Raw genomic sequence first — 15,308 nt, forward strand, 5'->3', positions numbered from 1 at the left:
GATGTTGGACTTTTGAGGTTTTATGGGAGTAAAATGTCCTTATACTTATATGGTATGGCTAGTATTCTTTATATACAGTACATCCACAGCACAGTAACAACATAATAGCTGACAAAGAGAAGATTACCAGTGTGTTATATTGAAGAGGGAAAATGACTGTCATTGGTTGATAATATCATCTGACCAATATATTGAGCTGTAGTTGAGCTGTAGCTAGCAATAATACATGATGTAACAGTACAAAGCTAATATGTAGCAGCAAAAGGCACCTAGCGGTAACATAGTCAAGTGTCATGGATCGACCAACTCAAATACAATACACAGCTGTAAAATGTATTGATATAGTTTTACAGATATATGCTTGATGAAGTGGGCAAGAGACTGCAAACACTAGGCATCATTAACAAGAAGGATTTTTTCAAAGTGCAGTGCACTGACAACCGCAGTCCCTCCTTCTTACCTGCTGGCTCTCTTCTGTTTGAGTGCGCAGAGTGTTCATGACCTCCTCAGCCTTGGCTGCATCAATAAGACTTCCGCTAAAGGCTGACACAGCCACACACGCAACAGAGTATGCCAGGACCTGCACACAGCACAAAGGCAAAATATTCTTTCAATACTACTACCATATCATATCAAAGGCCACAGTGTTAAAGGAAAATTCATTTTTTTGGTAGAGTAAGACAGTGTAACAGGTTTGTATGGTCAGTGTGTTTGAACAACCTGGTTTATAGTGAAAACAGGAGACTTAGGATTTGTGAGTGTTGTGTAGGACATCTGTACCTCCTGCAACATTCGCCCTTGCCCACTGCTGTCCTGTAGGCTGGCCAGTAGTTTGTCAAGAGTTTGTGTAACACGGACATGTTGGTCTGTCTGTCCACTGCTGCAGAGAGCTGCCAGCACCAGACCCAGACCTAATATACAGCCAGTACTGAAGAGAAGACAGAAGGGAAAAACAAGCTAAATATTATGCATATACTTTATGAAAGTATATACATATATATGGCTCCATGTGCTGACCAGAGGTACCCTGACTGCCATTAGGTACCAGGATGAGATCCTCAGACCCATTGTGAGACCATATGCTGGTGCAGTGGGCTCTGGGTTCCTTCTAATGCATGACAATGCTAGGCTAAAGTGTGTCAGCACTGAATTATCCTCTGCAGTAGTCAAAAATGCCAATAATTACCCCACTCCTTAATTCAACATAGAGCACTGACTTGTATTCTAGATTGGGGTTAAATGAGCAGCTTTCCAGAGCGTCCAGGGAGCTGAAGAGAAGATCATCGCCCTTCTGAACTGTGACATCACTGCATACAGAGACAGACAATCAGCAGTAGGTCATTGTATATGTATGAAACTGTGTCTCTTCATTCAGATCCTATACTCTACCTGAGGCGCTGGTGATGCAGACTGAACAATACCATGCCAAGGGCGAGGCCTGAGTGGAACTGGATGGCTTGGGAGTCATCTGCGGTAGGGGAGCCTGGCAGACAGGCATGCAGCGCAGACAGGACCTGGACAAGGCCATCCTTCTGCCACACCACCAGAACTGGAACCAGCAGGGACAAAGCCAGGCTGGCACAAGAACGAGCTATGGCACTGGCTGTGTTCTCACCGGAGTAGGAGCGCTTGAGGGGAGGACAGGGTCCAGTGTTTGTGATTGGATTTGTGCACACAGTTAGTCAGTTCTACACATAATTCCAGATAGATTCATCAGCATACAGGTCTGTGTGGCCACAATGGAAGAGTGAGACAACACTTACATGTAGGAACCATGGGAAGACTTGTCCTCTGGCCTTGTAGCTGCTGCTGATGATGCTGAGCATGGTATCCAGCACTATGGCCAACCAGCTGCCAGTGGGCACAAACTCCGGACCAGCCTGCAGTCACAAGTTCATAAATCATATTTGTACTGCTTTGTACTGCACTTGTATTGAACTACTTTGTGTCTCACCCTGAGGTGGCCGTTGCTGTCTGCAGGCAGGCTGCTCTCATACTTAGCCAGGACAGCAGCCAGGCCGCTCAGAGCCAGGATAGAATTTCCCTGAATAACCGGACTGTCCCTGCAGGCAACACAGAACCACCAGAAAATAAGATAATGTTTTGCATCCGACAGTAATGATTACAAGCAGGGGACTCACTTTGTAGCAGCTTTGATGACATCTGTCAGCTGGTCTCTCGTCCTGAAAGAGTTAAAAACAAAAGATGAAGAGAAGTGGGTAATTGCAAAAGAAACAGAAATGGACTTGCTGATGACTCACCATAGCCAGGCACAGTGCTGTTTGTACTGCAGCTCCTGTGGGCTCTCTTTGCCTTGTCTCTGCTGCATTTCTAAATCAGCACGCCGATGCTGAAGCACAAAGTCAAAATTGATATTTTTCTATACTCATGTCTATTTAACACAGTCTCTTTCTAGTGGTTTGCAGGAGCATTAACCTGTAGAACGGCATGGAAAGCCCGGCTCATGAAACCCCTCCACGCCTCAGGCAGAAGGAGGGCACGGTGCCACTCTGATAGCTGTATGTTCACCTATAACATAAAGAAGGAGGAGGTAGGTATGAAGGACAGACGCAACTGTATCTACACCAGAGGAGTGTGGAGAACAGGACATACTTCATGAATAAGAGCTGTTAGAGTCTGCTGGTAGCTACGACTGCGGCTGAGAAGCAGGCGATCGATTGTTCTGCCCTCACGGTCCGTTTGCACAGGAAGCTCATAGGAGAGCAACAGTCCAGCTATATTATACAGAGAACCGCGAACACATTGAAGGTGCTAAGTGACACAAGACCAATATGCCCAAAAAACAACACTAAGGAGGAATTTCAATTACCTGCTAGTCCAGGTTTCAGCCCAGGCTGCTTGTTTTTCTCATAGGTTTTCAGCATAAATGATGGGATTCCTGCCACTGTTTTACCCTGGTCTGAACGCAGGCCACCCCCTCTAAGAGCAGAGAAGTACACCCCTCGTGGCATCTGGCTCATCTCCTGCTTCACCAGTGATGTCAGGAAGAGCTCATAGGCTACAAGAAAAAAGTGAGAAGTGTTCCCCCCTCCAATAAACGTAACCACCAGCATCACTGTTAGTGTTATTTACCTGGTAAAGTAGATGTGGGCATGAGAGACATCAATTTCACATAACATGAGCCTGGGACGGAGAGATCCTTCTCGTCTTTCTCTTTCTCCATGTCCTGTTTATTGTCTTCCTCATGTTCAGTAATGCATTTGGCTGGTCTAACCTAAATACCAACAGATGCAGCTGAGCTAACAGGACAACCCAAACAAACTGAAAATCCTCAATTTACAAAGAAAGTCATAACAGCCAAATTACCAGTTTAACTCAAGTACTGTATGTTGAAGCTAAAGACAACAATATGTTCCCAGTATTTACCTTTTTTGACAAAAAAAGTATGTAATTTGAAAGTTTTATGTTGTTGGGGAACTAGGAGAAACAAATTTTGTTATACTTTTCATTATGCTAACAAATTAGCTTATTGCCATTCAAAGTATTTCATGTTTAACTTTCTGTTTATTATGCAACCATTTGCTAATTAGCATTAATCATAAATAGCTTTGAATGTGTTTATAGTATAAGTCTGTTATAAGTAAAAGCGTTTCTTTGAAAAACACTAGCTAACATCCTGTGTTATCTGGAGATGTTATGTAATATGTTAAGACACACAAACACTGATTTTAATTTGTGACACACAGTTAGCTTGTAGATAAATAGTATCAACAATGCTAGCCTGAAATTTCAATTGGAGAAAAACTGTTGCATTGTCCATCACTGGTTACAACAAAAAGAGTAAAAAGCAGCTGTGTGTGAAGAAAACTATTAAATATTAAGTTAGAGACTCATTAGGAGACTGGAACAGGACACTTACTGCTTCAGGAAGGTGAGTCAAAGTGTGGACCGACTCAGGGAAGTCTGCCAAAGCCTTGTAGCCACAGCTGGCTACTTCTGGGTCCTGTTACAGCAAAGGCACAGAGTCAGCTTTTTCACCATTTTACATAAATAAATTTGAACTATTAGCAAGAAATAAGTGGAACCAATCGGCTCTATTCTTATTCTAATCATTCAACAGTCTTACCATTGTATTGCCTTTTGAGGACCAGTTGAGGTGTCCTCACTATGATAGTTACAAAAATGCTAATAACTATACAAAGACATGCACAAGCATGTACACTCACACCAACAGATATAGTGTGCTTAGCACACACACCTTGCTCACAGCATAATTCCAGAGGAAACTGACCACCTCTTGTTTCAGCTTCTGAACAAAGAAGAGAAATGGGAATATTAGTTTGAAGCAGACTTACATCAGGGTAAACTGAGCCTTTGGGTATAACAAGGTTTACAAACACATCTATGACACACATTAAAACCTTGTTATGAACCTGATCATGTACCTCGTACTCTTCTGACTTGACAGTGAGCTGGGAAACCAGAGCCAGAAGCTCAGCTATGGCTTTAACCATCAGTGGACGGGAGTCACAGCTCAGCTCAGGCCCGAGACTCCTCCATGTTGAGATAATGTCCACTACCTGTGGAGAAAGCCACATGAGCCACAGTCAGTAGTATTTACATTGCTACAACCTGGCTTCAGCTTCAAGAAGCTTGCTTGCTGCCTTACCTCTGCTCGGCACAGCTCCTGTAATCCTTGCAGGGCCAGAGCAGCAGGGGTGGCCAGGTCTGCTCTGTTGCACTGCTTCAGAGTCAGTGTAATGGCAGCCAATATGTCACCTCCATGTTGGTATGGCCTGAAACAAACGCAGGGCTTCATGTCATGGCCTGCTTAGAAAAAGCACCACTTCACATCATACCAGTGTCTGACCTCTCCCTGCAGATGTCTCTAAGGCACGCAGCCCTGGCCAGGATCTGCTCCCACTGAGTGTCTCTGCCCACCATCACCCTGCTGTCCTGCTGGGCTAGAAGACGCTGCAGCTCTGGGTACACACGGTCCTTACAAATGCAAACACAGAGGTGGATGTTTGAGTGTCTTAATTCTGTTTTTTTTTTTGTTTTGTTTTTTGAGTAAAAAAAAATGTATTTGATTGTAGTGGGTCTGATTATATTAGACAATACAACCCCTATGATTCAACAGCTTGTACATCTACCTTTGGCAGCAATAACTTCTGGATTTGACTAGACCATTCCAAAACCTTGAACTTTTATTTTTCAACCATTCAGATGTAGATTTGCTACTGTGCTTTGGATCAGTGTACAAGAAGGGACAGAGGCTTCTAAGGGGACTCAGGTCCTTCAACGTCTGCCAGACAATGCTGCAGACGTTTTACTACTCGGTGGTCTCCAGCATCATCTTCTAAGATGGCCAACACCAACAGACTCAACAAGCTCATTAGGAAGGCTGGCTTGGTCCTGGGAGTTGAGCTGGTGTCTGTGCTGGAGGTGACAGAGAGGAGAATGCTGAGGAAACTCCTCAGTATTCTTAACAACACATCTCACGCACTGCATGTCCTACTGAGCACATTCAGTGGTTGATGTTGGATTTTTAAAAGTTATACTCTTATATTGTAATGTGTAATCAGTAACCTCTGGCAAAAGAATTTCCTCCAGGATTAATTAATTTGATCTCATCTTAGCTTATTGGCTTAGCTTATTGCCATTTGCGTTCCAAATTGCAGCAACAGCTGCTTCTCTAACACAATTGTTTGTGTCTTTCTCTCTTGTCATTGTGTTAACACACACCTGAATGTTCCAGAGCAGCAAACTGTCAAAACATGTGTTTTTATAGAGGTCTGTACACCTGCTGATGATCAATTCATCAAGGACTGATAATCAGCAGCACCTGCTGCAGCTCACACAATTAAATCCTATGGAAGCAGTAAGTGGGGTATTGAACACATGCTTTTTTTTGGGCACATTTGGTAAATAAATAATCACACAAGTACAAGGTTGCATTGTACATCCAATACCTAGACCCACTATGACCAGATGCTTTTTATTACGCTTTTACATACAAAAAACAATGAATTAAAAGAGGGGAGACTAACTTTTGATCATAACTGTATTATTATTATTACAGACCTGTTTCTTCCAGAGAGCAGTCATGAGGCGCATTGCCACTGCTCTCAGCTTGGGGGCGCTGGCCAGCATGTGAAGAGTCTGCAGTACCATGGGGACACAGAGCTGGAATTTTCAAACACAGAGTTACAATGTAAGTCACAAACATGGACTGATATAATAAAGAGACGTGATGTATGTTCACTGTAAAGCCGGATGGAGGAGATCAGAGGTGCTCAGTACCTTATGTGTCCCAAGCATCGGCAGGCAGTTGAGCACAGCATGAGCCAGGCCTGGATTCTTTTCTTTAGCCAGTTTGAACAACAGAACAGGGATGAGTGAAGGAACCTGCAGAAACACAAACTTTGAGACTTCTTGCTTTACAGTTTTTGGACAACTCTTCCATCTCTGACGAAATGTTTTAAGGACAGAGGGTTCCTTGACCTGTAGCTTTGCACAACGCCCTGCAGGGTGAGCTGTGGAGACAGTTTCAAACCTTCAGAGACTGCCCCACCTCTCACTCCTAACATTGTCTGGTCAATTAAAGCTTCATAGATTAAAAGAACGAAGGACAATGTAGGGTGAAAACCTCATTGTTCCCTCCAGTGCTCATGTTAAAAATAATAACCACTGCTCAGCTTTTAATAAACATAAGGCAATTAATGCTGGCCTGCACCTTGACTGTTGCATAGCAACCACTTCACCTGCAAGGCGTGAGAGAACAAGGGAGGGGCACTGAGGAGGAAAAATAGAGTTGGTTTGTGGCTGACCCTAAATAATAATTGGTCTGCTCCCCATCTTTTGCAATAACAAGGTGTATGCTACTGTAAGCAGGCAGATGTGAGGTGGTGAGCCAGGGAAATCCTGTGGCTTCTAATATGCCAATATAACCTTCTACCAACACATCAAAGCATCAGTGCAAGTGGCGCTCTGGGAGCAATTAGAGAGGCGGGGGAACACTCTGAGCCCGAGTAATGAGGAGCATATAACGCTGTGTGATACTTCACATCATCTTCTGGAGGTAGTAACTCCATTTACACTCCCAAAGGGAAGTCTGTCAGTTTAAACCTGTGTTTGTTCACAGCAGCAGCTAAAGGCATAAGCGTTTTTTATACAGATGCTACTGATCTATACCAACTCCTCTGAAGATTGCACAACTTCCTTACTATAGGGCCAAATGTAAGTAAAAGAATGAATGAGCAGTGTGGATGGTCTACCTGGCAGGGGTCAGCAGCGGCGATAGCCTGGCATGCTTTCAAAGCCTGCTGGCAGACATCTTCTTGGGCAGTGATGATGAGATGGGTCACGATGAGGGTGAGGGAAGAGGGAGGGTGCTGGCTGGATGACAGGGTCGAGCTGACCGCCAGCAGCCAATCAACTGCCAGCGCTGAGTTGCTGGCTACTTTGCGCAAAATGGACAAAGCCACGCTGATCTCACTGTACCAGGGACTGAGTACAGGAAGTGGCAGGGGTGGGCCAGTCTGAGAAGGAGACACATTAAAGACAAACATTTGATTTTTGAGAACAGCAAACATTTTATTTTCTCTACACTATACAGATAAATAAACAAAACTAAACCTTATTTTTCTGCATATTGTGTAAATTACAAATATAGGGGTTTAGCAGGGAATATTTGGGTTACCAGTTTTTTTACAGTCTATAATAATTTTTGGTTAAATATTTACCTTATTAAACGGCAATGTCAGGTCAATACAGTGCAGCTCTATTGGAGCTGGCAGGCTAAGGGTTGTTTGATCTCTAATGCTATCACTACAGTGTGACATAGCAAATTGACTAGCTTGTCATTTGCATGCTGTTATCGTTTGATATAAAATAAGATTAACAAAGCTCTTACAGTTACAGCTAGCCAGTTTGCTAACCATACCTGCTGCTAACCACACAGTTAACCAGAGTAATATTAAGTAATATGTAAAGCAAGCAAACTATCATATCAACTTAGGTAGCTATCCCTAAGAAAGAAGGATGAGCTTAGCCAGTTAGAAAGAAAGCAATACCTCATGAGCTGCAATTTGTGAAAATAGCAAGTAATTTTCAAGGCTACCTGTTCAGCTAAATGTTACAGTCTGTTCCATAGATATAAAAATCAATAATGACATGTAATCTTTAAGAATACAAAATGTACCAATAGCTGTATTTAAACAATAAGTAACCAGTATTAACATTTAGAGCCACGTTTTGTTTGGTAGCATGCTAAGCTAGACATAAGATGATAGATTTAAAGGTGAGAAGCTAGAAAGCTGCTTCCCAACAGGGATTCAGTAAATTGTAACAGTTATGCAAATACATCCAATTTATTTAGAGCAACTGATTTTATAACTGATATGGCATACGCAAAAAAAAAAAATTTCTTTCTAGGCAGCAAAAAACAGTTGCAATCACAGAAGCAAATCGCAATATAATGGGACTTCCACAAAACCTCTTATCAGTTTTCTTTAGTGTGTTCACAGCTTCCACAAGAGGCGTAGCAGGATAAGTTTAGCAGCCTAAGGGTTACCTGTCGGGGTTTTTCTGTGGGTCTGCTGATCCTGCTTAGCAGGCTGTTGGCCAGGCTGTGGTTGAGGCTATGCGTCCTTTGGTCTGCAAGTGGCTCAGTGAGGGCAGAGCACGAGAGTAGCTGCAGCACAGGAAGAACCAGGACTGGAGTCAACCATGGGGACTGCTCAGCCTGCTCCGAAACCAAACTCAGAGCTGTGTTACAGAGCATACAGAGAGAGAGAGAGAGAGAGAGAGAAAAAATAAAGCCACAAGTTAATTAAAGCTGCAAGCAGCGATGATGGGCCCTCGCACTCCTTGCGCTCCGCGGGACCAGCAGCCGCCGCCTCCCCTATCATCCCATGTCCTCTCTTTTCTTGGTACCGGCAGGAGCTGTGGTCTGCAGGCCAGAAGAGGACACCAAAACACACATATACAAAAGACAGGGCCTCCGGCCAGTAGGTGGCTCAGTGACTGTAGCATATGCTCATATCAATGCGTGCAGAGCATGACTGTTAAGTTTCTTCCACATAGGATGAAGTATGTGGGAGATACAGCCACAAAAACATCTATTTCCTGTGCTTTGGCGAAGGGTCAACTTCGTGGTGGTGCCACAGCCAGACCATATGACGAAGTGCTGCGTTGTTGATAACTTTTGGTCCCTAATGGAGTATCCACACCATTTTTCTGGTGGATTGGACAAATCCCCCAGGAGGAGTTCGTAAAAGTGCGGGGAGTGAAAAATACAAAATGGCGCAGTTTTTCAAAATGGCGGACTTCCTGTGCGTTTTAGAGGATACCTCCAAGAGACTTTTGTGTGTGTGTGTACCAATTTTCATGTGTATAGGTCAAACGGGGACTCAGATCTTAATCTAGGGGACGCTGCTGAGCCATGTGGCCACGCCCACATGATGATGAGGTGATTTGAAAAGGTACACAGGGGCTGATGTCATGAAAATCAAGAAACCCAGCAGCTTTCTCTATGGTGGCGAAGGGTCACCTTTGTGGCATTGCCCTGCCCACACGGTGTAACATCGAGCTGCGTTTTTGATAACTTTTGCTCAGCCATGTCTTCAGAACCATGTGACAAAATCTCAGGTCTATCAGAGTACTTCCCTAGGAGGAGTTCATTCAAATACAGGGTGTGGAACATGGAAAATCAACCTGAACACAATTCATGCTGCCAGTAGGTGGTGCTATGAGAGTATCAGCTCATTAGCGACAATTTTGTGCCAAGTTTGGTGAGTTTTTGAGCACGTTCAGGGGGTCAAAATGGCGATACCGGAGCCGGAAGAATTGTCAAGTATAATAATAAGAAACGCTTGCATTTCAATAGGGCTCTTGTACCATTCGGTGCTCGGGCCTTAAGAATCCATGAAGGTTGATGAGTCTGTTTTCCAAAAAAGATACAAAGATTATTGTAGCTTTCAAGTTAGAAAATATCAGAATTTGCAGTGAACTTTGAAAATCCAACATCTCCCATTGGTGCTTACTTCCCAAAGAGCAATTTAGTCTTCAAACACAACACAACAGGGCTTTTTATTTTGAAGGAGTTAAAAGAAGACTCTTACAAAGGCTGAGGAGGCTGATCTGCTGAGCTGCAGGAGCTTCTAGCAGTAGAAGAGCCACGCCCATTATCAGGTCATCCAAAGGCAGCTCCTACAAACACAAACACAGATTTACAGCCAGCTCCAACAGTGAGGTGTGCAGAACACTGATGCTGATTGCTGGGTCACCTGTTGGCAGGCAGGCAGGAGTTGCTGTATCAAATTGAGAAGCGGTCTGCAGTCTCCATTTAACTTTAGACACTGCTGACAGGCACACAGCAGCTGCAGAAGCAGCCCAGATCTCTCTGATCTCCAGCCATCACCAAGAGAACCGACAAGATTTGGAAGCAGTGCGTCAATAAATCCACATAGTTCCAGCATGGCCTCCACACTGTTAAGCTGTGATGGCAAAGAGGACACCAGTTTAGATTAAGATGTACATACAACCTGAATGAGCTACGCGGGTGAGCTATGTTTAGCTCAAACATTTCTATTAAGTCCAGTTTAAAAGATTTAGAATATCCTAGACCTAGGTGGCTTATTTAGTTCCGAAATATTTATGAGAAAAACAGGAAAACATCTTAGGCTTTCTATTGATGAGACTGCAGGCAGACAGGTTCAGCACCTTGACTCTTTTCCTGCAAAGCCATGCTGTTGTGATGGATGCAGTATGTGACTTAGCATTGTCCTGCTGAAATATGCAAGGCCTTTCCTGAACAGGACGTTGTCTGGATGGAAACGTGTGTTGGTCTGAAACCTCTATGTAATGTTCAGCTTTCCAGATGTGTAAGCCGTCCACACCAAAGGCACTAATGCAACCCCATACCATCAGAGATGCAAGCTTTTGAACTGTCTGCTGATAACAAGCTGGATGGTATCCCTCCTCTGTATTTTAATTATTCAACAACGTTTAGACAGTTTGTCACAGATTGGTGAATTTCTGCCCATATTTACATCCTAGAGTCTCTGCTTCACTGAAATGCTCCTTTCATATCCAGTCATGTTACTCTCCTGCTGCCAATTAACCTAATTAGATGTCAAATACTCCTCCATTTTTTTGGATTTTTTTCCAATTCCTTTTCCAGCCTTTTGTTGCCACTGACCCATTTTTTAGATGTGTTGCTGCCATCAAATTAAAAATGAGCTCATATTTTCCATGAAATGGTACACCGTGTCTTTATGTTTATGTATTGGGAATACAATATGTGTTTATGAACCTTTGTTTTTGTTTTACAGTGTCTTAAAGGTAGGGTAGGAGATTTTGAAAACTCAGTGAGAGTCAGCCAGATTTCTAAAGTAAACACACGCCCCTTTCTCTCGGAGCTTACCCCGAAGCCACGCCTCCCAACCAGTCTGTGACTTCGGCCATCATGCACGTACCTCTCTGGTGCGCGCAGAGCAGGAAGAGAGTGACAACCAGCCAACTATATGCGCTGGGGTGCCTCGTAGGATTGGCTGATGTTTTTAGCTTTTTATAGCTTCCCCAGATGATTAATATTCTTCGTTTTAAAGCAAAAATGCCGAACTAATTGGTTGCTATCGGATTGTAAAGAGAAGTTACACTAATTTAACAAAAAGTGCATCAGAATGAAATCTCCTACCTTACCTTTAACTTTTATAGAATTGAGGTTGTAGTTATTCTTAATATGAATGGAATGACATAAAAAGACTAAATTGCTAGATCAGGTATTGGATAACAGGGCTGATTCACAGGGCCAATCTATTCACCTCACGTCTATCAAAGTCAAGTCAAAGTCAGCTTTATTGTCAAATCTGCTATATGTGCTGGACATACAGAGAATCGAAATTGCGTTACTCTTCACTCCGCAACATATAACATGTAACTAAAAACTAAAGATAAATATAAAGTGTAAAAAAATTTACCTACAATGAGGCACACACAAAATACAAGGCACATAATGAAGGCACAATGCAGTAAGAGTGCAAAAGATGTATAGTGCAAGACAGTGCAGTTGGCATAATATAAACAGGAATGGTTTAACTTATAACAGCTTATTGAGACTGGTATGAGAGTGCAAAAGATGTAATGGTGCAAGACAGTGCAGTTGGGATAATGTAAACAGTCCAGGAATAGTTTAAGTTATAGCAGCTTATATGAGACTGGTATGACATGACTAAGGTGCAAGAGAATGCACATGATTGGAACACGTCCTTCATCATGCAAGGGCAACATGCCAGCACACCAGACTCAGAACAAACACATATAACTGCATGGGTTCAGCCACAAAGTCAGCCTTATGGAGGTGTTTTATGGTAGCAGATACACAAAGTTCAGGTATTGATATCTTTACCAGAACTGAAAAATCATTTCAGTTCTGGTAAAGATATCAATACTTACATCATTTCCTAATCTTTATCCAGCATCCCAATCCTTTACCTGCATGTGTGGAACCAGTTGGCACAGGCAGAGCAGCAGGCTGTCATTCACTGCTGAGCTCTTCTCCACTGCTGAGCTCTTCTCCTGGTCCTTGTTCTGAGGAGCCGATCCAAGCAGCAACACCCTAAGGAGACTGTGTCTGAGGAGGGCGTGCCCGGGCTGCCTCTGAGGTTCACAGTATAAGTAGCGCAGGAAGGGGGCCAGCATGGTGATGTAGGATGCTTTATATCTGCAGTGTGTGCACACATGAGGAAATAAAACCCAGTGCAATCACCTAATTTAACTGATATCTGATGCTGTAACATCATCCCAGTGCTTTTCATTCATGCAGTGATTAGACGATGAGTTCAAGGCCTCTGTTATGGCCGTGCTTGCCTGTCAGCTGCCTGACGAATGAAGTCATCAATCTCCAACAGCAGAGCTGGCCAGCAGTCCACGCGGTTCTCTAAGGCGGTGATGTATGGGTGAGGGCAGCTCCTGCAAAGCAACACAGGAGCAGACTTGAATCAGTTTGCAAACCCTTTAGAAATTACTTTATGTTTGTATAGTAGGCAAGGTGGTGTAAAGAGGTGTTTTTATTTTTATCACCCTGTTCTACTTAAACAACAGGGACCTATTAAAGAAGTGGTTGGAGTGGTGGATCACTCCAAAAACCAAAAAAAAAATTCACAGTAACCTCTAAGCAGGTAAAGGCCTCTCTCACATGGTTAATGTTAATGTTCATGACAGAAATACTCAGGAAATGGGCTAAATGTGGATTTTGTGCAGTTACTGGGAAACCTTTAGTTGTTTTTATTGCTGCACAAAAGGTCACAGATAGTAGTAGAAGCAGAGGTTCACACATTTCGCCACTTACAGTTACACAATATTAAAAAATACTCCTGCATAAGTAAATGATAAAGTGAAATATTTATTTCCTTGATTGGGTTCTGCTTTCAGGACTTGTGTGAAAATCAGCTGATGTTTCGGGTCATATTTATGCAGAAATATCAGAAATTTTAAAATGCTCATTAACTTTTGAGCAGCTCTGTGATATAAAGGTTGTATATAGCTTCTCATTAAGATGATAAATGCATCACAATGGCTGCTAATCATTGATACAACACTAAATTAACTAGATGCCAAATATCAGATGACTGCAAACAACTAAATCCACATTATGTGTTCAAGGGTCTCTGTCCTCTATCTGTCCAAGAAGTCATTAACAACCGACAGCCACCACTACTCTGTGCACACCTCTAACTGCCCAGACAAAACACAGGGGTCAAATCCAAGGTGAAGTCTCTGTGTATTGTTAAGCTTCCTGCCCACACAAGGGCAGGGGTTAACACAACAAGGTGTGTGTAAGCGGGCCTCAGCTCCACTTGATTAGTTAAGAGTAACGATCCGGATGCAGTGCTGCTTTAGCTTTATGCAGAACTCTGTATAAAAATGTCTATCATACTCTCATCTCAGTTTTTTGACTGATGCAAAACACAGAAAAAACTAAAAACATATAATACAGACATTTTGGCTAAAGTGAAGTTAAACTGACTTGCTTCAGATGTATGTTTAAGAATTTGAAATGAACATAGAACCTAATGAAGACTTTACAAATGCAAAAAGGTGACCCCATTAATTACAGATAAAACATATGGGACACATGCAGAATCACTGCACACCCTTAAAGGTACACTGCAGCAGCAGGTAATGCCCATATATTTCGCAGATAGTCACACAGCTCTAAATTCTATTAAATTATTGTTAATAAAAACAAATACTAATAGTAGCCAATTTAATTTTTCAGGCTATTTATTAAAAAAATGATGGCCTTTGGTTTTTTAATGGAAATGGCAATGACCTTGACTTAACCATTGTGTTTCATCAATCATCATACCTAAGTGTAGGAAGGAAGTTCACAGACTGGGCATGTCTGTGCTTGTGACACCCCCCTCTCCTCCTCCAGCTCCTTCTATCCCATCTTCTCATAATGTAATCTGTCTGACCATCTCTGTCCCTCCTCCTCCTCCTCAGGTTCCCTGTGGCCCTCTCCAGTCATTCAGTCTCAATGCAGCCCCCATCCATCAGCCTATAGCTTACTATTCAGCTGCTAAACAAAGATTAGAGTCAAGACAGAGGCCTTCCTCCATTAAGCCGACTCCCAGGTTCATAGCCAAACCAAGGTGCCGGGAGATAAATGGCTCAGGTAAGGCCTGCTGAGATCAGCTTACCTCTAAGGTAAAGTCTACTGTCTTTTATCTTAGTTTAGTTGTGTACAAAGTCATGTAAAGGGAACTCGCAAAGTAAAAATTTCATTGCTCAGTGTAACCTCTGCTGTGCATTTGACAATAAACTTCTTGAATCTTAAAGTCTAGGTTCAAAGACAGACATTCTTGACTAAACATCTAAACATCTAAACATCCTTACTTTAAAATGTTATAAAGGCATTGCAACAAACAAGATCAATACTTTTTCCTAAACATCAGAAGCCCAATCAGTTTGTTGATGTCTTTCCCCTGTGGGCACATGATCAGTCAGTGTAGGATCATTGTTTCTATATAAGCAGCACAATCATGGGTAGTCGTGGAAAGAACTCAATCATCTCTCTATATTTTGATTGACAGATTTTTGTTTATTTCTGGCAAAATTTGACTGTTGATTGTTTTAACATTTACAGCTCAAAAACTCATACTGAGGGCTCCAGTCATTACCTCTTGGTTTAATTTTGTTATGTATATGTATTTCAATATATATGAGGAGATTAGTGTTTAATTGTACCTGAGCAGACATTGAATATGTGGGAAAGCTTGTAGGGAGACAGTCAGGACAGACTACACTGCTACAGCCAGACTACTATCACATGGGAAATG

The 15,308-nt window shown here is 42.6% G+C and overlaps 1 protein-coding gene across 3 annotated transcripts in view; it reads right to left on the reverse strand.

The window, feature by feature from the left end:
• focad (focadhesin) overlaps window positions 1–15,308 on the reverse strand; it is a 29,839-nt gene that overhangs the window by 5,383 nt on the left and 9,148 nt on the right. For all 3 annotated transcript variants that reach the window (XM_028428771.1, XM_028428773.1, XM_028428772.1), the window contains exons 6-30: window positions 12,835–12,936; window positions 12,460–12,688; window positions 10,251–10,460; window positions 10,086–10,173; window positions 8,537–8,730; window positions 7,239–7,502; window positions 6,265–6,369; window positions 6,046–6,147; window positions 4,832–4,959; window positions 4,631–4,757; window positions 4,407–4,541; window positions 4,220–4,270; window positions 3,881–3,964; window positions 3,094–3,235; window positions 2,831–3,019; window positions 2,614–2,735; window positions 2,437–2,529; window positions 2,262–2,350; window positions 2,142–2,183; window positions 1,955–2,063; window positions 1,764–1,880; window positions 1,390–1,628; window positions 1,218–1,307; window positions 781–928; window positions 461–580 (exon numbers count right to left, since the gene is read on the reverse strand). In XM_028428771.1, the coding sequence (XP_028284572.1) occupies window positions 461–580; window positions 781–928; window positions 1,218–1,307; window positions 1,390–1,628; window positions 1,764–1,880; window positions 1,955–2,063; window positions 2,142–2,183; window positions 2,262–2,350; window positions 2,437–2,529; window positions 2,614–2,735; window positions 2,831–3,019; window positions 3,094–3,235; window positions 3,881–3,964; window positions 4,220–4,270; window positions 4,407–4,541; window positions 4,631–4,757; window positions 4,832–4,959; window positions 6,046–6,147; window positions 6,265–6,369; window positions 7,239–7,502; window positions 8,537–8,730; window positions 10,086–10,173; window positions 10,251–10,460; window positions 12,460–12,688; window positions 12,835–12,936 (3,319 nt within the window). The remainder of the gene's footprint in view (window positions 1–460; window positions 581–780; window positions 929–1,217; window positions 1,308–1,389; window positions 1,629–1,763; window positions 1,881–1,954; window positions 2,064–2,141; window positions 2,184–2,261; window positions 2,351–2,436; window positions 2,530–2,613; window positions 2,736–2,830; window positions 3,020–3,093; window positions 3,236–3,880; window positions 3,965–4,219; window positions 4,271–4,406; window positions 4,542–4,630; window positions 4,758–4,831; window positions 4,960–6,045; window positions 6,148–6,264; window positions 6,370–7,238; window positions 7,503–8,536; window positions 8,731–10,085; window positions 10,174–10,250; window positions 10,461–12,459; window positions 12,689–12,834; window positions 12,937–15,308) is intronic.

This window comes from Parambassis ranga, chromosome 18, assembly GCF_900634625.1.
Source record: "Parambassis ranga chromosome 18, fParRan2.1, whole genome shotgun sequence".
NCBI classification, from domain to species: domain Eukaryota; kingdom Metazoa; phylum Chordata; class Actinopteri; family Ambassidae; genus Parambassis; species Parambassis ranga.